The sequence below is a fragment of the Palaemon carinicauda genome, chromosome 22, assembly GCF_036898095.1.
Source record: "Palaemon carinicauda isolate YSFRI2023 chromosome 22, ASM3689809v2, whole genome shotgun sequence".
Taxonomy (NCBI): Eukaryota; Metazoa; Arthropoda; class Malacostraca; order Decapoda; family Palaemonidae; genus Palaemon; species Palaemon carinicauda.
In genome coordinates, this window is record NC_090746.1 from 18,987,351 (window position 1) to 19,010,028 (window position 22,678).

Below are 22,678 nucleotides of genomic sequence, written 5' to 3' on the forward strand. Positions count from 1 at the left end.
ATTATTATTATTATTATTATTATCACTACTTGCTAAGCTAAAACCCTAGTTGGAACAGTAGGATGCTTTAAGCCCAGGGGCTCCAACAAGGAAAATAGCCAGGTGAGGAAAGGAAACAAGGAAAAATAAAATATTTTAAGAACAGTAACATCAAAATAAATATTTTCGATATAAACTATGAAAACTTTAACAAAACAAGAGGAAGAGAAATAAGATTGAATAGTACCCTCGAGCAAGAGAACTCTAACCCAAGACAGTGGAAGGCCATGATATGGAAGCTATGGCACTACCTAAAACTAGAGATTAATAGTTTGGTTTTCGAATGTCCTCCTAGAAGAGCTTCTTATCATAGTTAAAGAGTCTCTTCTACCCTTACCAAGAGAAAAGTGGCCACTGAACAATTATATTGCAGTAGTTAACCCCTTGAGAGAGGAAGAACTGTTTGGTAATCTCAGTGTAATCAGGTGTATGAGGACAGGAAAATGTGTAAAGAATAGACCAGACTATTCGGTGTATGTGTAAGCAAACGGGAAATGAACAGTAACCAGAGAGGATACAATGTAGTACTGTCCACACAGTCAGAGGGTACCAAAACTCTCTAGCGGTAGTATATCAACGGGTAATTCTCTCACTTTGAAATAGTGCTACCAGATTAAACTGTGACGGGCCAGGAGTAGGTTGTGAATCAAAGGCGAGATGAATGCAACTGAGTAACTTTATTACAACACATCGAGTATATATACACACTAGGTCCGGGTAAGAAGGTCACAAATACAAACATGCTATTTCTTGGCAAACCAGCAACCGGTTCTGTTAACAGTTAACAATGAAGTAGGCACACAGGTTAAAACAAGTTGCTGTCAGTGCGAAGGGAGAGCAAAGATACAAAGGATAATATATACAAAAACGAGAAATATTGTTACTATGTAAGCTCGTGTGACATACGGGGGGTACATGGCTCCCCCCAAGAATGACATACAGTGCATGCTGAATAGGACGCCCTGATCTAAAGAGGCGAACTGTAGTTGGGTCATCTGGCAGGAGATAAGCAGGTTTTAGACGATCAATGGACACCCAGTTTTCTTTGCCATGAATATTTACTAGGAATGCTTTCGGATTGCGTCGGATCACAAGGAAAGGGCCCGTGTAAGAGGGCATTAGCGGTGGCTTGCTAGTGTCGTTGCGTAGGAAGACGTGCGTTGCAGAGTGCAAGTCTGTCGGTATGTGGTGCTTCGCTGGGGGCTTGTAAGTCTGGCGGCATGGAGTAAATTTTTCCAAGACGTGATGTATGCGGTGGAGATTGTCGGAGGAGGTTGCAAAAGGAAAATATTCAGCAGGGATGACCAATGGGTTGTCATACACCATTTCAGCTGCCGAGACGTCCAGGGCGTCTTTAGGAGTGGTCCTTAGTCCCAGGAGGATCCAGGGAAGCTGAGTAAACCAGTTGGAGTCTTTGCAGCAGGACATCAAAGCTGTTTTGAGGGTTCGATGAAAACGTTCAACTATTCCATTGCCAGCGGGGTTGTAGGCAGTTGTCTGATATACAGTGATGCCCAGGAGATTCGCTAATGATATCCACAATTGAGAGGTGAAAGTGGTACCCCTGTCAGAAGTAATATGCTCAGAGATACCGAATCTTGCTATCCATCCTGAGAGTAAGGCAGATGTACATGAGGCGGACGTTGCAGTTTCCACAGGAATGGCTTCAAGCCGAGTGGAGGGGTCGATGACGGTAAACAGGTAACGATGTCCTTGTGATGTTGGTAGGGGGCCTACAACGTCGATGTGAATGTGGGCGAAACGACACTGAGGTTGAGGAAAGGTGCCCACTCCTGAATCCGTGTGTCGATGTACTTTGGAAGTTTGGCAAGAAGTACATGCGCGGACCCAATCCTTAGCATCCTTAGTAATGCCGTGCCAAATGAACTTCGTCTTCAGTAGCTGAGCAGTAGAATGGCGCGAGGGATGTGAAAGGCCGTGAATGAAATCAAACACCTGTCGGCGCATGGGAGCAGGAATCCACAGTCACGGTCTACCAGTACTGACGTCAGAGGAGGGTGGTGTTGGAGTCGTCGAAGGGGACGTTTTCCCAACGAAGGGATGTGCAGGATGTCCTACATACTTAATACTCTGGATCCTGTCGTTGGGCTTCAGCCAAGGCGTTGTAATCCAATCCCAGTTGAACGGCGGCCAACGTGTTTCTTGACAGGGCATCGGCAACGGGATTCATTTACCCAGGGACGTGTTGAAGGGTGCAATTGTATTCAGCCACAGCGGAGAGATGTTGGCGTTGACGGGCGGACCAGGCGTCAGACTGTTGAGTGAAGGCATGCACTAGAGGCATGTGGTCTGCGCGAATGACGAAGGGCATACCTCCTAAGAAATGGTGAAAGTGACGGACAGCCAAGTGCACCGCCAGCATTTTGCGATCGTAGGTAGAATAACCCGATTTTGTCTAAGACAGTTTTTTGCTGAAGAAGGCCAATGGGCGGGGCGAGCCTTTGACCACCTGTTCAAGTATGGCACCAATAGCGACGTCACTGGCATCAGTGGAGAGGAGAGGGGCATGTGGCATGGGAAAACTGAGTGCAGCAGCGGTTGATAGGGCATTCTTTGCATTGCAGAAGGCTGCTTCTTGAAGGGGACCCCACTTCAGGTCTTTTGGCTTGCCCTTGAAGGAGGCGTAGAGGGGAGCAAGAGGGGGGGCAATGGCTGGCAGAAGACGGTGATAATAGTTGATCATGCCCAAGAATTCCTGCAGTGCTTTGACGGTTGAGGGAGTGGGGAAGTTCTGAACGGCTGCTACTTTCTCGGGGAGGGGATGGATTCCTTCAGGAGTGATGCGGTGCCCTAAGAACGACACTTCGTTGGCGCTAAAGGTACACTTGTCGTACCGGACTACAACGCCATTTTGTTGCAGGCGGTCGAGCACGATGCGCAGGTGACGGAGGTGTTCCTGTTCTGAGGAAGAGAACACAAGTATGTCGTCCACATAACATACACAAAAGGGGAGGTCCCCTAAGATGCCATCCATAAGATGTTGAATAGTGGCCCCAGCATTACGAAGGCCAAAACAGGAGTAATTGAAGGTGTATGTACCGATGGGAGTAGTGATGGCAGTCTTGGGGATGTCCTCTGGGTTCATAGGCACCTGATAATACCCCTTCAGGAGGTCCTGTGTGTGGAGAAAACCTTCGCTTTGTACAGGTAGGAGGTCACGTCGGCGATGTTTGGGAGGGGGTAGTCATCCGATTCTGTTTACATGTTCAGGCGCCTGTAATCCCCACACGGACGGAGGGAGCCGTTTATCTTCAAGACAATGTGTAAGGGTGACAACCATGGGCTAGAGGCCTTTTGGCAAAGGCCCATTTCTTCTATTTCGGCGAAATTCTGTTTGGTGGCTCCCTATCAATCCGGTGCCAGACATCTGAATTTGGCGAAGACTGGGGGGTCCTGTCGTCTTGATATGGTGATAAATACCGTGTTTAGCAGGATCCGTGGGCGTTTGGCGAAGTTCTGGACGGAAAACTTCTGGGTATGACGTGAGGAGGTGGGCGTAGGCATCCGTGGGTGCACTGATGTGGAGAGCGAGGTTGGAGGGAGTGGGTTGAAGAGGTGTCAACATGTATGAGTCTGCGTTGACCTATCGTCAGTGGGAAACATCGACCAGAAGGTGGAAGTGAGAGAAGAAATCCGCACCGAGGATTGGCAATATGATGTCAGCAACGAGAAACTTCCAATTAAATTTGCCGTTCCCAAACAATAATGTGAGGTTCTCGTAACCATAGGTGGGTATCGCAGATCCGTTGGCAGCTACAAGGCAGACGTGGGCAGACTTAGACAGACTACGTCGTATCCTTGGCAAATGAGAACGACATGCACCCGTGTCTACCAAAAATCGCACGCCCGTTCCTGCATCATGTAAAAAGAAAAGATTAGAAACACGGGAGGCCACCGCCACCAGCAATGGCTTACCGACACGTTTTTTGGCCACTGACAATCCTTGGCACATTTCTTCACGGGAGCCCCGAATCTGGAGTGGTAGTAGGAAAACTGCGGCCAATGGGCGCCAGTAAGTGGCTGTAGAAGTAGTTAGTTGGGGCACGAGCGAGTGGTGGGTGATGGGTGGCTTTGTCGCCGCTCCGGCATGTCAAGGGGTAGGCGTGTGTGTCCTACGGCCTTCACGTCAGCTTCGGTTGACGTTCAATAGGTATCCTCTTTCCCAGGAGTGGAGGCTTTGATAGAGGTCTTGAAGGTTGTGAAGTGGCTGTCCATAAGGGCGTCGGCTTTGGTCATCATGTCCTTTATGGGTAAACTATCGACATCGGGTATGGCAGCGCGTACAGGTTTGGGTAAACGGCGTACCCAAAGGGCACGAAGTAGGTTCACCTCACGAGGAGAGCTGTCTGCGGCAGATTGCAGGCGAGCGATACTGGTCATTTCCCTGAGGGTGAGCGAAGCCCTTTGGTCCCCCAACGGTTGTTGAGAGAGCTGAAAAAGCTTTGCTATACGGGTGGCTGGCAATGGCAAATACTGCTGCAGAAGGTATGTTTTGAAGGTGTCATACGATATTGGGGTGTCACCTTGTTCACAAAGCCACTCGGAGATTTCCGGGAAGGTGTCCTCGGGTATCGCCACGAGAACATAATCTGCTTTGGTGGTTGAGCGAGTCACGCCCTTGATGTGAAACGGGACTTCTGCACGCTGGAACCAAACAAACGCCTCTCCTTTGGCAAACGATGAAAGTTTGAATGCGGCAGGGCCAACTTCCATGGAGTCCACCATAGTAACAGTGAGGGGGGGGAAGGCGGGAGGAGTGAGTCGCATTCTGGGATCACCAATGTGATGGGCCAAGAGTAGGTTGCGAGTTAAAGGCGAGATGAATGCAACCGAGTAACTTTATCACGACACATCGAGTATATATACACACTAGGTCCCGGGTAAGAAGGTCACAAAATACAAAGATGCTATTTCTTGTCAAACCGGCTACCAGTTCTGTTAACAGTTAACAATGAAGTAGGCAGATAGGTTAAAACAAGTTGCTGTCAGTGCGATCGGAGAGCAAAGATACAAAGGATAATATATACAAAAAAGAGAAATGTCGTTACTACGTATGCTCGTATGACATACGGGTGGCACAAAACAGTCCAAGACATGCAGTTAGGTACATACAGGCGAATATATGACTTAGGCAGAGGGCAGAGTGCAGTCAGAGTTGTGCCAGGCAATGTAGTCTTAAATCAGGCGCCCATCCAGTGCCTTAACAATGGGCTCAGACACTAAGATGGATTCCCTGTGGCTTCCTATGACATCATCTACACCTTTGATTGCCACCTGTACCACAAATAGAGTAGCAATGTCTACCCCTCGTGCATTTGACCCTCATGTAGTAATAGTAGGTTGGACAGGGCACCATAATATGTTAAGATACTACTGCTAGAGAGTCATTGGGTTCTTTGACTGACCAGACAGTACTACATTGAACCCCCTCTCTCTGGTTACAGCTCATTTTGTCTTTCCCTACACATACACAGAATAGTCTGGCCTGTTCTGTTTACGTTCCCCTCTATCCTCATACACCTGATAACACTGAGATTACCAGACAATTCTTCTTCGCTCAAGTACTTAACTATTGTACTGTAATTTTTCAGTGGCTACTTAACTCTGGGTAAAGGTAGAAAAGACTCTTTAGCTATGGTAAGCAGCTCCTTCAGGACACTCCAAAATTAAACCATCGTTCTTTAGTCTAGGGTAGTGCATTAGCCTCAGTACCAAGGCCTTTCAATGTCTTGGATTAGAGTTCTCTTGCTTGAGAGTACACTCGGGCCACTATTCTATATGTTTTCTCTTCTTGTTTTTTTTTTAAGTTTTTATAATTCATATATGAAAGATCTAATTTAATGTTGTTACTGCTCTTAAAATATTCTATTTTGATTGTCTATTACTTCTCTAGTAGTTTGTTTATTTCCTTGTTTCCTATCCTCACTGGGCTATTTTTTTCCTGTTGGAGCCCTTGGGTTTATAGCATCTTGCTTTTCCAACTAGGGTTGTAGCTTAGCAAGTAATAATAATAATAATGTGGAAGGGGCCTTAAAGGTAAAGTGTAGATTGAAGATAGAAGAAGATAATTGGAGAGCTAATTAGGATGATGTTAAAAGGAATGTATGAAAAGTACAAGGTAAGGTAGAAAGCTATATTGTTGGGACTGAAGAGATGCTAATTAGAAAGAACCCTTCCCCTTTTTAAGGTAAAGACCCACTTACAGGCATAGTCTCCGAGTGAAAAAAAAATATATTAATGAATATGGCAATATGAAACGTAATAGTGTGTAATGAAAATGAAAATTAAGGTATAAAAACGTACAGTAAAATATTTACAAAAATCAGAAATATTTTCTTATTCTTAAAATTTAATGTTTATCTCAATTCGAGGCCGATATCTTGCTTTCAAGTTCGCAACGACAGCCTGACGCTAGGGCCTGTGAGTTCTTTCAGCACAGACGAGCATTTTAGATAAAACATTAATTACACAACGAGGTAAAATTTAGAAGATGTTGGACAATAAATTGGAGGTAAGGAAGCATGAACGGAAGTAAATTGAAAGGGTATAAAGCAAGTGCCGCTAGGGAACGAAGGAATGCTGTAACGACCCTCAAGCAGTACCTACAGTGCATCACACGAGGTGCACTGACGGTACTATCCTTCTATTGGGAAATTTATTTCGTCAAGTTCCTTAAGGACAACTGTGGCCCATTTCACCACCATAAAAAAAATAAATTTTTCTTATGTTAATATAAATGTTTTTTTTTTTTTCTAAGTTCATGGATAAGTCTTTCAAGTTCACTATGGAATGCGTTTTATTTCAAAATTTACGACTGTAAATAATGTCTTTTGTGTTGACCCATATCTGTATTTCTTCCACGACAGATTTTGTTCAAGTTAACCATCAATGCCTTTTATTTAAGTTTACGCCAGATAACTTTCTTTCAAGTTCCTATCCAATAAGTGCAGGCCCAAAAAATTTTTCTTTTAAGATTATTAATACCTGTTTGAAAGAACTTTCACTTGGAATTGAAAGTATTTACTCATAGTCTTGCATATTTCTTATTGTCATCAGACGCTTCATCTCTTGTTTTTTTCCAGGTCCTAGAGATGGTGAACCTCAGAGATGGCGATAGGACCATATCTCTACCTTCACTCAACGTCGAGCACAATTACACACAGATCCTCTCAGAGCTTGTCCTCAAGTTATAATCCTCAAGTGCGGTGCTTGGCTTAAAGACAGAGTATTTTCTTAGGATTTTCCTCAAGGGACAGTAAAGTAGGTACCGAGAGCTGAGGGGTATTTGAACATTTAATCTTCTTTCTAATACCATAGCTGATTATGATTTTTTTTTCTTGGAATAACAAGTTTAAAGAAACTGCTGTTTCTGATGAGAATTATAGCCTCCAATTAATGAATGGTAACCTCGAATTTATTTTAGTAATGGTATGTCTTTCCTGCAAGTAACCCCTTGACCATTCCACTGCATTTTCTGGTCTTATTAATTTAATCATGTTCAAATACAGCTCAGCTTTCTCACTAGAGACGATACTCGGATTTCCATGATGAGACTCCTTTAGTCAAAGGAATCCGGTGATACTGTATTATAACCGATCGAAAACATTACCAAAGACTGACAATAAACTAAGTCACAAATGAGAAAATTCCTATGGTACTGCATATGTAAGAGTCGCTATTAAGTATGTCCTTTCTTTTGATCATCACAAAAAGCGAGTACTGTGGTAGGGACAGTTTTTTTTTTTTTTACCTCGAACCGTGTTAAAGGAGCCAAGATAATTTTAGAAGTTAAAGAAAAGATACTGCTGTGTGCAATTGTATTGCAACGAATTCTTTGCCTAACCTTTTTCCTTAATTAATGAAAGCAATCTTACGACGCATTTTCATAGGGATTTTCGGCTGACGATCTAGTCACTACCGAATGTTGTATGCCCGTATAACCACTATGGAAGTTTCTTTATGCATCGAGTCCCTGTCTGTACATTCAACATCTCTGGAACTAAGCTCTTCGATCTCGATTTAGCCGAAAATTTTGAGGAAAACAAAAATGGCAAGAAAAAAATTTGATGCTATGATTATAATAAAATATTTGATAGATTTAAACTCAGTTTACGTCCAGAAAAATAAGACTTGAAAGTGTCACCAATTAAATTTACAATTTTTTTTCGGATTATCAGGTATCCAGGAGCTGTTCTGGAAATAAGCATTTCACGCTTTATGATACAGAGTATATATTTGTGAATGTACAAATCTCCTGAATGGAGTGAAAACACAAAATACGGATTATTTAGAAATATTGTTGAACTAAATAGAATTTTCTGATGTACTCGAGCATTAAAAAAACTAGAAAAATATAAAAAAATGTGTGCCATATTTTTGTAAGAACTACAAATGCTTTTGTTTTATACTTACCATTTTTATGAAGTGGTTCTAAAATTAGTGTGGACAGGAGATGCGTTTTATGCTAATTTCCTTCATTTTAGGACATCCCTCCCGTTCGTAGTGTAGGATGTCCTATTGCAGTATGTTAATGAAGCAGGTTACTTTATTTTGTCATCGATAAATAGTCTTTTTGTAATACGACCTGCTTCCGCGATTTTTCCTATTAGATACCATCTCCAAGAGTTTTGTATTTTTATGTTCTGGCCTTTGAATACCTGCCTGCGAAAACACACCTTAACTTTGTGGGTAATAGATGATGCACTTTGGACTTAAGAATATCGCCGTTTTCAAGTTACGTGTTTCAGAGCTTTAATACAATATAATAGTTTTGTGTAGCTTTTACGCCGGGACGAGAATGCATTCTTTTCAGAAAGCAATAATTCGTAACAAACTGAAGTGTTTGGCATCAAAATTCGAATAATCACAATTCTATGCAACAATTTATGTTGCAAATCTCAATGTTTCTCGTCCCATAACACTGTGCAATAAAATACGTGACTTCACAACAATAATATGCACAACCGAAAGCAATGCTTATAATACTGATGTAGACAAATTAACTCTAAGTAAAGATTTTTTTACAAACTATGAAACAATATTTACAGCGTTCCTTATGAAACCTTGTTAGTTGAAGTAAATAATACGTGATTTGAATCATAAGTAGGGCCACTTTATTGACAATTTAATGTAAAAAAAAAAAATTTTTCATCTTAATCGGCCATGTGTTTATGAAATCCATTATTACTAATAGATTGCTTTCGGGGATAGTTTCATTCAAAAATACTACAAAATCATTATAAATAACGTATTTCATATGGACAACAAGCTCTATAATATCCTATAATGTATTTCATGTACGTCATACAATCATTGGGTGAAATATGATATTGCTTATATTTATGAATTGTATGCGATTACAACTATATTATAAAGTCCTCTATCCTCGGAAAAGCTTCTATATATCAGCATTGCTTTTGGTATTATGTGGCATAACATGGACTGTGATAATAGTCCGGCACCCTGTGATAGCACCTAAAGATTGATAGTAAACTTTTGAAACCAACGTCGGTAGATGCAAGATTTCCAAAAAGAAAAGACAGATGCTACTTAAGGAAATAATAATTAAACAGAGAGAGAGAGAGAGAGAGAGAGAGAGAGAGAGAGAGAGAGAGAGAGAGAGAGAGACATTCCCGTGTACCTGCAGAAGAAGAAAAGGAAAATTTGGAAGTCAACGAACGCTAGACGATTTACAACCGGCCAAACTTGGCAGATTTTGTGAAATTATAGAGCAACGAATGGTTTATGGATGAACTCTGTGATTTATAACTGTGGTACACATGCAATTCTCAGTTATGGTTACATTTCTGTCATGTGCGTTGTTGTTTACTTTAATGGCAAAAGGAATATATGGAAATGAAAGAATTATTATTTTGCTTAATATATGTTATGTTTTAGTTATTGAGGTGGTCAATATTACCAGTCAGTAAAAGAACGATTCATTATCTCTTCAACTAGTCAAGCGCGAGTCATTGGTAACAGTGAGTGGCATTCTACCGACGTTGGCGATAAACTTTCTTGTATAGGGATAAGTTAAATCAAAGGAAAGGTACAGTTTTCTTACAGCTTTCGAGAGTAAAAAAAAAAATCTTCAGTAGAATTGCCTGTGCGAATTACAATCATGAAGTGCACACAAATGATGAATGATGATGATCATTAACTTTAAAAAAATGAAGAAAAGTGTACCCAAACCTTTTATACATCGGTACAAACTCGGTTGTTGTGCCTTGTGCTCTTCGGATGGAACGCACAGACCCGGCTAGTTTATTACCTAATTATTTATTTTAATTATACAAAGTCTATAATTAGCTAATGATTGCATTCAATAATAAAAAAATTTCTATTGTTTTGTGACTTCTGGAAACTACCTGTTCAAGAAAAACCAAAGTACAAGAGGATAGCCCTACTTCATTCGGTATCATTAATATAAATTGACGAATTATTCATTTTCAGCTAATTCAAATTACCCTTTTTTCATGGAATTTCTTAACTTTGCAAGAGACAATAATTTTAGAATTTGAGTAATGAGTGCTATGGCAAAAACTGGTAAAACAGAAGTGCCGATACTCTTGTCTTTGGAATTAATTCAGTCAGTTGCAAGTCGTCCTCAAGTTAACATTTTCTCTATAGAATTTGCGATTTTTTTCATTTCGGGAATAAAAATGATAATGCACGGAAATAAAAGCATGCTGTTTCTCTGCGTTCCGTCCGGGAAATATAAAAATTATAACAGATCATTAAAAACTTGGACAAATAGCATTAAGTCACAAGACACAGGTATTGTTTGTTTTGATGATAATTTGTGAAAAATAAAAATCAAATAAGATCTTTGCGTTTTCCACATGAAAACGCAAAAGATGCAGATTATGAATTTATAGGTGAGGAAAATCTAAGCGACTGGTTCCTAAGAGCTCTCTTTCAAATGGCTAAGCAAATAAGAAACTGACAACTGGATAAGGATGCGTTTGCCTACCAACTTCAAGGAAAATACGCTTCTAGCTTCGAAATGTGTTTTCCTACCAAACACGCGGGAAAGGATTCCGGTTATTTGTGGTTTTTGACGTCAGTAAAATTAATGCCTAACATCTTACCATCTGATTGATTATTGAACACGTCTTGTTATCAGACGCATAAAAATACCAAATAAAAGAGGTTATCTTTAGGAACCAGTTCTTGGGTTTTCTCTGCCACCTATCGTGTATTTTAGTATTTGTGGGGGAAATGTCTCGACAGCCAAATTCTAATTAGTACCTAAATTTTCAATTTTAGTAAATTGAAAAAAAAATGGCTTCTCTTCCGCTACCAGTTTGTAGACATATTTATACATACATATACAGTATATGAATATACTGTATATATATATATATATATATATATATATATATATATATATATATATATATATATATATATATATTGTATATGCACGTGTGTAAATATGCATACAAAATCCTACTAAAGATTATTATAGATCTACGGTTTTACTCATAGATCTAATCTCTTATTTATCTATTTTTTTAATCAATACTACGACTCAAACTTTCCACTTTTAAACAAATGTTGTTGTCATTGTTGTTTTTATTCCCTACCAAGGAATAACGTATGTAGCGAACGTTGAACTTCTTTTCTCACATATTATGAGTTCACCTTTGTTATAGCATTTAATATATACAGCGTAATGTATAATTCTCTCGCACAATACCTTCTCCGCGGGGGATCAAATAGCTGTGAATGTCATCCCCCGCCAGTCTTAAAGTCTGTCTGTCTGTCTGTCTGTCAGGTCATTATCCTAAGCAGAATGGTCATCGAGGTTGTTAGTTTCTTTGGAGATTTTGTGACACGTCGGTTCAATCGTCCACTAGATTCTTTCATTAATAGATGGCTTACAAGCTAAAAATATAAAGGGGGAGTTCCCTAAGTCTTTTAGTGTAATTATTAGACCAAAATAAACTTTGACTACACCTCTAAAATGTAAATATTAACATTATTTACCCATACTAGATCGTTAGAATGTTTGAATCGTTGTTTACAATAGTCAAAAACCAGTTTTTATTATACTTCTAAAATTGATTATTAAAATGGTTTCCCCATTCTAGATCAAATTATGTCATTTTAAGCTATTAAGACAGCAATTAAAATTCTTGAAAAGACAAAAGTTAAAAATCTTTAATTATTTACAGTATAAAACAATACAAGATTAGATCCTCTAGTTTAGAGCTTAAATTGTGCTATATCTTGTTTTTGTTTAATGGGCTCCTCAATATCCAAGCTATCCCATGATACAGCTGACTTTTAACCACGAAGGAAAAGGAGCAGAAAATAACCAATACTACCAAATAATAATAAATTTCACGAATAAACACACATACCCAATAATCTCCCTACTACCGAATAAAGAAAAGGATGAAAAGAACTGCAACGTCAATAGATGTCAAGAGAAATTGACATCCCCGATGTCCAAGAAGTCGATGATGTTTTTGGTGATGTGGTAGGTTACAACCCGGGGCACAGCCACAGTGTCCACTCCTGGTTGTCTGGGGGACATCGCCACAGTATGTAGCACCGTAGGCCATACGTCGTAGTACTCAATTGTGTGACTGTGTTGATGTGATGTATCCGATTTTGTCAATGGAGGAACGACATTCTTACCAACATTTATCAAATTTTTTCTTTGCATTCATTTGTCAAAAGTTTCATCTCAAGTTTCTAAAGGTTCCTTGTTGATCTATATTAAGTTTAAATATGTATTAAAATCATCCGAAAGTTTTAAATATTGCATAAAAATTATTGCTATTCTGAGGTAAAGTGGTGTTCGTACTGACGAATACCAATATTGAATTAGGATTGTAAATATAACCCTTGAAGTTGCGCATGCTTGTAAACATTCAACACACTCAAACGAAAAATTTAATTCCATGGAGTAGTATTTCTGGAAGACTAAATGATATGATTTTCAATGATTTTAACGTATCGTTTTCAAATGCATTCGAGAAAATGTTGTTTAGATGTTGACAAACTCTGTTACCCATCTTCCGCGTGGTTGTAGCTGTACATCACTTTAGCCTTTATGTAGTGAAGCCCGAAGGGCGAAACTTCTTTGTGCATTTGTAAATGAATGTCTAAGAAGTCCACAATTGGATATATTGTATTTATTTATTTAATGACATTAGTTATCTAATGCGTTCTTGTTTGATACTTAAGATGTATATATTGTAAATACAAGATAAATATGATGCTATTAAATGAATCAAATTATGATCTACCTACAGCCTCTATGTTAATCTGATATAGCAACATTAAAAAAGGTAAGAAAGTGATTCTTGGCAATAACTCTATTAGCAAGATAGCAGTTACTGAACTTGGAAAAAGATAGATTTTTTATATATGAGATTGTCATCGAGGAAAAAATATAAAACTTATGTATATACTGTTGTTTTATTTTTTATCCATATGATACTTCTTGTTTGCATTTTGTTGTTATATATAATAATGTTGCAAGCTAGTGTAGCCCCATGATCTGTCTACTAATAGTAATGTACTGTATGTTTCCTTACTAGGGAATTTATGTATTTTTTGATGTACAATAGAACAAGTAGCACCTAAAACAACTATGGGTTACACATTTAGAAATACCCATACCTTAAAAAAGAAAAAAAAACATATATATATATATATATATATATATATATATATATATATATATATATATATATATATATATATAATCAAATTTGATAAAAAAAAAAATTAGCATTGTTTGTATCACTTCTACGTCAATAAAAAAAGTAAAAAAAAACTGATTAAATTCGAAAACGAACTGACAATAGAAACTATATCCTGAAAAAACTAACAATACTGTAGCGTTTACAAGAAAATGGGAAAACTGTAATGCTGCTCTTCAACCCTGCACTACATACATACCCATCATGTTAGTAGTCTTTGATACTGGACAGCGAATGCCACATAGCCATGCCTCAGAGGCATTCAATGTAAATTGGCTAAGTTGACAAGCCAATAAGAGCGCATCGGTTAGACCAAGGGGTCACTACCCCTTGAAGCTAGAAAAGAATCATAAAAATGTAGCAGCATCAGAGCCGCAATGACATTGGTGGGCATTGCTCTGGAGGCACTCTTGAAAAGAGATCTCTAACCTTTCAATCCTAATGCTGTACTGTTAACGGAAGACTTGATCTTCCTTTTCTGATTATTGCCTATCGGACTTTCTCATGAGATTAGACGTGCTTTCTATGTTTTCCTTTTAATATTTGGACACATCAATAAATTACAAAGGATTCACACTGGTTGCTCTTTGATGAAATACTCTTTGCCATGCCATCTACCCTCTCAGTGTCGGATATGCTTGTGTTCGTTCAAAATTATAACTTTTTACAAATTTGTAGTAAAATATTTTACTCCAATATCTTTACTAAAAGTGGAATAAAACTGTACTTATAAAAATTACCGCACCAGATTATAAAATGGCATGTAAAATTTAATTTCTTGAAATTTTTTTAATACTTGGTGTTCACATTTCTCAATTTCTCTCAAAGAGCTTGGGAACGACAGATTTTTCCCTCCTCATTACACTAAAATCCTGAATCACTGGAACCTTTAAGAAGCAAGTAACGTACGGTTAAAAAGAAACCACGCAGTCATTGCATAATGGATTATGGTGTTGATCCATGCGTTCCTTTGTCGGCCTTACTGTATTGATATGAATTAAATCAATTCCCAACCCTTAAATTCTTTCAATATGTTACATTTCTCTTCGACATAATTTTCACAGTTTCATAAGTAATTTTTCACTCTGTCTTTAAGGACTTATAGGAACATCCCACATTTGTCCAGTGTTCCTGACACAAAGAAGGATGAAATATAATTTTATAAAGTTGAACATTATTCAATCACTACATATTACAACTAAGGTTTTGGTACAAAATAAGAACATGCTTCAATTACTCCTTTTTTAAAGGGTAAAATTTATAATAATCATGATGTCTATGAAATGAAAGAAAGAAATGACTAGATTCCAAATGGTGCTTTCATATAACGTGGATTGACGTGATTGTTAAGAAAATTCATGGTTTGGAATATAATCTGCGTAAAATAGAAAACAAAAAATTCTGAGTAGGTTATGAACACAGTAGTGTAAAAAATTTTCCTTAATGATGGGTAGGTGCCGTCATATAACATGAACCTGTACACTGCACCCATGTCTTTGGTGAACAAAAAAGAAACATGCTCTGATTACACCTTTCTCCTTTCGATGTAAAGTATTTATGCTTGTTGGTAAATAAATCACTGAAGGTCATTAGCAAGGATCTCAGAGCACATTTCTTAGAGCAGATTCTAACACAAACCACCCATTGAATGAGGTACTTTTCTCTAAAATAATCACAAATGTTGAGAGAAACATGATGAACCAGTGCTTGACTAACACCTGACTATAAAGCATTAGGATTTTATTATTGAAAGATGTATAGTGCATAGATAATAAGTTTACAGTGCATTTGGTCAGCTGATGCTGTCTTTGACTATTTTACCTTATGCCACGGGCCATTGATATCGTCTCATCTGAACACAAGTTCTCTCCTACGAGACTTGTACATCACAGAGTGGTTCTATCTAAACCATTCTGGATAAGAAACAAGGAGGCTTTCTCTACTTGAATGAAAAAAAAAAAATCTTCTACAGTTTTATAACTAAGGCCATGCATTCAACAATCAAAGTATTTTCCTCTTCAAAACCTCTACGTTAGGACAGGAACCTTCATCTTTGACTTTTTTTACGGAGTTTGCTACTTTGATAACCAATACTATTATAAATTCATCCTTGATTTTCCATGGGAAGATATTATCCGTTGTCATTAACACCCTAATACAATGTCTCATAGTGAGATGTTTTAATCTTAGTTATCAATATATACATAACCACGTTTATAATATTCTGTCATTTAATGCCTGTGTTTGACCACTCCTGCAACTAAGCCATCTGGCTGAGAAAGCAGTTTCATGACTCACCACCAACCTTTCATTTTTTGTATTTGTTGGGAATGGCTATGGCACTTTACTTAAAAGAATGAAGTTTTCTTAAACTATGGGAAATATAATATCATAATCTCATCTCTTACAGATTAAAACTTTGGTCCCTTGGCAATTAAAGTCTCAACAACTATCGCCAAATCTAAAATCTTCCCATTTTTACACCCCGACGAATCAATATTTTTCACCCTGAAGAAAAAGTCAGTCTAATGGTCTTATTTTTCAAATAACAAGGAATATTAGTTATGCAGATGCTATTGATGATACTACTCAGCCCTTCAATAATTTTACACCATCCTCAATTTTCTGAATACATAAGACCAATGGCATTATAGTACTCTTGTACAATTTCAAAAGGTATTTGCATACAGAATCCCTACTGGGTTTTGGGTCCCTTTTCTTGCCTTATAATTACATTCTGGATTCATTCTTTGCCTAAACTATAAGCAATAGCTACCCATACCCCTCAAAACGTGAAAATTCTATTCCTTTCAAGTGTTCCTAATGCTAAAAGTTTTCTATGTTTTGGCATCCTTGCAGGTAACGTCTCTGACTTTTAATCCGATGGTAAGAAGTTTGAGTTCTGCTCTCAGTTTGAATAAGTTTTCACAAGTGTTTAGAACTTCACTGTCCTTGTGAGCTAGGGAGGGGAAGTTTCTTTGGTATTTGCAATACATGAAAAAGTGTAAGACATAAACTTACCTTAAAGACTAACCTTACAGCCAGGAAAAGGCTTTGCTTCTTAGCTTTTATGCATACTTTTTGCCAGTCTCTGGTGCATCTACACAAAAAATTTGTTCTGCAAGATATGTGCAATTTACAATGATGTTTTAAAAACTGCCCTGCATTTCTTCAGCAACCTTTGAGTGTTTTTTCCTTCTCCTATAACCCACAGTCTGACAATTAAACTGACTTTTAAAACAGTAAATCTATATAATTTGCTGTAAAATACTCCAATACTTTAAGAAGGTTGGCAGTAATCTTAGTCTTCTGGAAGCATTTTAATCGTTACAGATTCTGTCTGAGCAAAGATCTGGCAGTAATTTTAGTCTTCTGAAAGCGTTTTAACCACTGGAGCGTGGTCGGCATCCGGACACCAGGCAGTTTGGATATAGCAGCTTTTTAAAAATTCTCCTCTTGTTACTTTTTTGCTACTCACTGACATTGCCTTTAGTTACTGAAAAAATTAATATAATATGCTTTAAACATTGTTATTAAGATGTTCCACAGAAATTGTGACTCTTGCCTGTAGATAGTCATCAATATTATTAGGATGTTTGGCAGAACAAAGAATAACGAAATCTGGTGAATTTTTCTTACTCCAAGATCATTTCTAAAAAGTTAAGTATTAAGTAGTTGAGATATCAATCCTTAAACATCACTCAAGTCATCCATATCTATGTATTTGATAGATATAGGATACAGATTAAGTACATCTGCTTTTTAATCCATGTGACTTGTGTGCAGTTATATTTTCCACTGTGACGGGCCAAGAGTAGGTTGTGAGTCAAAGGCGAGATGAATGCAACTAAGTAACTTAATTACGACACATCGAATATATACACACTAGGTCCCGGTAAGAAGATCACAAAATACAAACATGCTATTTCTTGTCAAACAGCCAACCAGTTCTGTTAAGTTAACAATGAAGTAGGCAGACAGGTTAATACAAGTCGCTGTCAGTGCGAGGGAAGAGCGAAGATACAAAGGATACTATACACAAAAAAAGAGAAATATAGTGCTATGTACGCTCGTGTGACACACGGTTGGTACATGGCTCCCCCCTATAAAACGACATACTGTACATGTTAAATAGGGCGCCCTGATCTAGAGAGGCGAACTGTAGGTGGGTCATCTGGCAGGAGATAAACAGGTTTTAGACGATCAATGGAGACCCAGTCTTCTTTGCCACGAATGTTTAGTAGGAATGGTTTCAGTTTGCGTCGGATCACAAGGAAAGGGCCCGTGTAAGAGGGCGTTAGCGGTGGCTTACTAGTGTCGTTGCGTAGGAAGACATGCATTGCAGAGTGCGGGTCTGTCAGTATGTGATCCTTTGCTGGGGGCTTGTAAGTCAGGAGGCATGGAGTAAATTTTTCCACGACGTGACATATTTGCTGGAGATCGTCGGAGGAGGTTGCAGAAGGAAAAATTTTGGCAGGGAGGACCAACGGGTCACCATACACCATTTCAGCTGCCTAGACGTCAAGGGCGTCTTTAGGAGTGGCTCTTTGTTCCAGGGAAGCTGAGTAAATGAGTTGGAGTACTCGCAGTGGGACATCAAAGCTGCTTTGAGGGTGCAATGAAAATGTTCAACCATTCCATTGGCACCGGGGTTGTAGGCATTTGTCTGATGTAGGGTGATGCCCAGGAGATTCGCTAATGATGTCCACGATTGAGAGGAGAAAGTGGTACCCCTGTAAGAAGTAATATGCTCAGGGATACTGAATCTTGCTATCTATTCTGAGAGTAAGGCAGATGTACACGAGGCAGACGTTGCAGTTTCCATGGGAATGGCTTCAGGCCAACAAGTGGAGCGGTCGATGACTGTAACCAGGTAACCATGTCCTTGTGATGTGGGTAGGGGGCCTATAACGTCGACGTGAATTTGGGCGAAACGACGCTGAGGTTAAGGAAAGGTGCCCACTCCTGAATCTGTGTCTCGATGTACTTTGGAAGTTTGGCAAGAAGTACAGGCGCGGACCCAGTCCTTAGCATCCTTAGTAATGCCGTGCCAAATGAACTTCGTTTTCAGAAGCTGTGTAGTAGATCAGTGCGAGGGATGTGAAAGGCCATGAATGAAATCAAACACCTATCAGCGCTTGGGAACAGTACTGACGTCACAGAGGAGGGTGGTGTTGGAGTCTTCGAGGGGGGAAGTCTTCCCAACGGAGGGACGTGCAGGATGTCCTTCATGCTTGATACCCTGGATCCTGTCGTTGGGTTTCAGCCAAGGCATTGTAATCCAATCCCAGTTGAATAGCGGCCAACGTTTTTCTTAACAGAGCATCGGCAACAGTATTCATTTTCCCATGGACGTGGTGGAGGGTGCAATTGTATTCAGCCACAGCGGAGAGATGTCAACGTTGACGGGCGGACCAGGTGTCAGACTGTCGAGTGAAGGCATGCACCAGAGGTATGTGGTCTGTGCGAATGACAAAGAGCGTACCTTCTAAGAAATGGTGAAAGTGACGGACAGCCAAGTGCACCACCAGCAATTTGCGATCGAAGGTAGAATAACCCAATTCTACCTTGGACAGTTTTCTGCTGAAGAAGGCCAATGGGTGGGGCGAGCCATTGACCACCTGTTCGAGTATTGCACCAATAGCGACGTCGCTAGCATCGGTGGAGAGGGGAAGGGCATATGGGACGGGAAAAGTGAGAGCAGCAGCGATTGATAGGGCATTCTTTGCGTTGCAGATGGCTGCTTCTTGAAGGGGACCCCACTCCAGGTCTTTTGGGGGCAATGGCTGGCAGAAAACAGTGATAATAGTTGATCATACTCAAGAATTCCTGCAGTGCTTTGATGGTCGAGGGAGTGGGGAAGTTCTGAACGGCTGCTACTTTCTCAGGGAGGGGATGGACTCCTTCAGGAGTGATGCAGTGCCCTAAGAACGACACTTCGTTGGCACCAAAGGTACACTTGTCGTACCGGACTACAAGGCCGTTTTGTTGCAGGCGGTTGAGCACGATGCGCAGGTGACAGAGGTGTTCCTCTTTTGAGGAAGAGAACACAAGTATGTCGTCCACGTAACATACACAGAAGGGGAGGTCCCCTAAGATGCCATCCATGAGATGTTGAAAAGTGGCCCAGCATTACGAAGGCCAAAACAGGCGTAATTAAAGGTGATGGTGATGGCAGTCTTGGGGATGTTTTCTGGGTTCATAAGCACCCGATAATACCCCTTCAGGAGGTCAAGCGTGAAGAACACATTCGCTTTGTGCAGGTAAGAGGTCACGTCAGAGATGTTTGGGAGAGGGTAGTTATCCAGTTCTGTTTGCGTGTTCAGGCGCCTGTAATCCTCACACGGACAGAGGGAGCCGTCTTTCTCCAGGACGAAGTGTAAGGGTGACGACCATGGGCTGGAGGCCTTTTGGCAAAGGCCCATTTCTTACATTTCGGCGAACGTCTGTTTGGCGGCTGCCAATCGATCCGGTGCCGGACGTCTGAATTTGGCGAAGACTGGGGTCCCATTGTCTTGATATGATGGTAAATACCGTGTTTGGTAGGAGCCGTGGGCGTTTGGCGAAGTTCTGGACAGAAAATTTCCGGGTATGACGTGAGTAGGTGGGCATAGGCATCCGTGGGTGCGCTGATGTGGAGAGCGAGGGTGATGAGGCGGGCTGAAGAGGTGTCAAAAAGTATGAGTCTGCGGTGACCAATCATCAGTGGGCGACATCGACCAGAAGGTGGAAATGAGAGAGGAAACCTGCACCGAGGATTGCCAATGTGATATCAGCAACGAGAAGCTTCCAATTAAATTTACCGTTTCCAAACGATAATGTGAGGTTCTTGTAACCAAAGGTGGGTATCGCAGATCCATTGCCAGCTACCAGGCGGATGTCGGCAGACTTAGACAGACTACACCGTGTCCTGAAGAGTTTCCTTGGCAAAAGAGAACGACAAGCACCCGTGTCTACCAAAAATTGCATGCCCGTTCTTGCATCATGTAAAAAGAAAAGATTAGAAACACAGGAGGCCACCACCACCAGCAATGGCCTACTTACACCTTTTTGGCCACTGACAATCCTTGGCACATTTCTTCACGTCAGCCCTGAATCTGGAATGGTAGTAGCAAAACTGCGCCCGATGGTAGGTAGTAAGTGGCTGTAGAAGTAGTTGGTTGGGGCGCGAGCGAGTAGTCGGTGATGGGTGGCTTTGTCGCCACTCCAGTATGGCACGGGGTAGGCATGTGTGTCCTACGGCATTCACATCAGCTTTGGTTGATGTTCAATAGGTATCCTCTTCGTCAGGAGTGGAGGCGTTGATGGAGGTCTTTAAGGTCGTGAAGTGGCTGTCCATAAGGGCGTCGGCTTTGGTTATCAAGTCCTTTATAATAAACTATCAATATCGGGTATGGCTGCGCGTACAGTTTCGGGTAAACGGCGTACCCAAAGGGCATGAAGTAGGTTCACCTCACAAGGAGAGCAGTCTGCAACAGGTTGCAGGCAGGCGATATTGGTCATTTCCCTGCGGGTGAGCGAAGCCCTTTTGTCCCCCAACGGTTGTTGAGAGAGCTGAAAGAGCTTTGTTACACGGGCGGTTGACGACGGCGAGTACTGCTGCAGAATGTATGTTTTGAGGGCGTCATACGATATTGGGGAGTCTCCTTGATCACAATGCCAGTCGGAGATTTCCGGGAAGGTGTCCTTAGGTATTGCTGCGAGAACATAATCTGCTTTGGTGGTTGAGTGAGTCACGCCCCTGATGCGGAACTGGACTTCTGCGTGCTGAAACCAAGCAAACGCCTCTCTGCTGGCGAACGACGAAAGTTTGAATGGGGCGGCGCCAACTTCCGTGGAATCTGCCATAGTAACAGTGAGGGGGGGGAAGGTGGGAGAACCGAGCTGCACTCCGGGGTCAACAATGTGTCAAAGGCAAAATGAATGCGACTGAGTAACTTTATTACGACACATCGAGTATATATACACACTAGGTCCCGGTAAGAAGGTCACAAAATACAAACATGCTATTTCTTGTCAAACAGCCAATCGGTTCTGTTAACTGTTAACAATGAAGTAGGCACACAGGTTAATATAAGTTGCTGTCAGTGCGAGGGGAGAGTGAAAATACAAAGGATATATACAATAAAGAGAAATATAGTACTATGTACGCTTGTGTGACACACGGGTGGTACACCACAGACAGCATCATTAGTCTATTCTTTAAGATCTTAAAGCCATATATGAATATCTCATTTAATGCCTGTGTTTGACCACTCCTGCAACTAAGCCATCTGAATGAGAAAGCAGTTTCATGACTCGTAAGTTTTATGTAATGACACTTTCCGTTAATTCCGGAAATGTATCTGTAACACTAGATGTGGGCCTTTTCCCTCTACCTTTACAATGAATATCATAAAAATTAAACCTCATTTCATGGAGTGAAACCACTTACCTTGTCAAACCATTCTTTCATGCACTTGTAATAATCTAGACATATTGGAGATGTTGTATCCCCATAATAATCTTTTAATGCCTATTCATTAATACTCAATGTCTTACAGTTGTAACAAAGCACCCATGCTGTGGGAGGAAACTATTTGATTTGCATTCAGATGAGGGTAATCAAGATAATGTGAATGTTGCATTGAGTTGTTCAGCTGCTACTGAGAGTAATCTCAAATACTGGAAATGAAGCAGATGAGAAGCCAATACTCAAGCAACACCCAAGTAAGCCATACGTAGCTTTTGGTAGATGATTGGAGACATATAATCATAAACACTTCTAGATCCATGTGGATTTCATTAAACGTACAAAGGCACCAATAACTTCTAGCAAGAGCATTATCAAATCTTTGATAGCCTTAAGAAGGCCTTGGCATTTTTGTTCATGTTCATTCATTAAACTGTTCTCTTCC

At 40.2% G+C, this 22,678-nt stretch overlaps 1 protein-coding gene across 1 annotated transcript in view; it reads left to right on the forward strand.

The window, feature by feature from the left end:
• Nucleotides 1-7,797, forward strand: part of LOC137615810 (uncharacterized) — a 208,782-nt gene extending 200,985 nt beyond the window's left edge. Inside the window, exon 5 of the mRNA XM_068345501.1 lies at nucleotides 7,143-7,797. Coding sequence (XP_068201602.1) covers nucleotides 7,143-7,253 — 111 coding nt within the window. The 3' untranslated portion in view covers nucleotides 7,254-7,797. The remainder of the gene's footprint in view (nucleotides 1-7,142) is intronic.
• The last annotated feature ends 14,881 nt before the right edge of the window (nucleotides 7,798-22,678 follow it).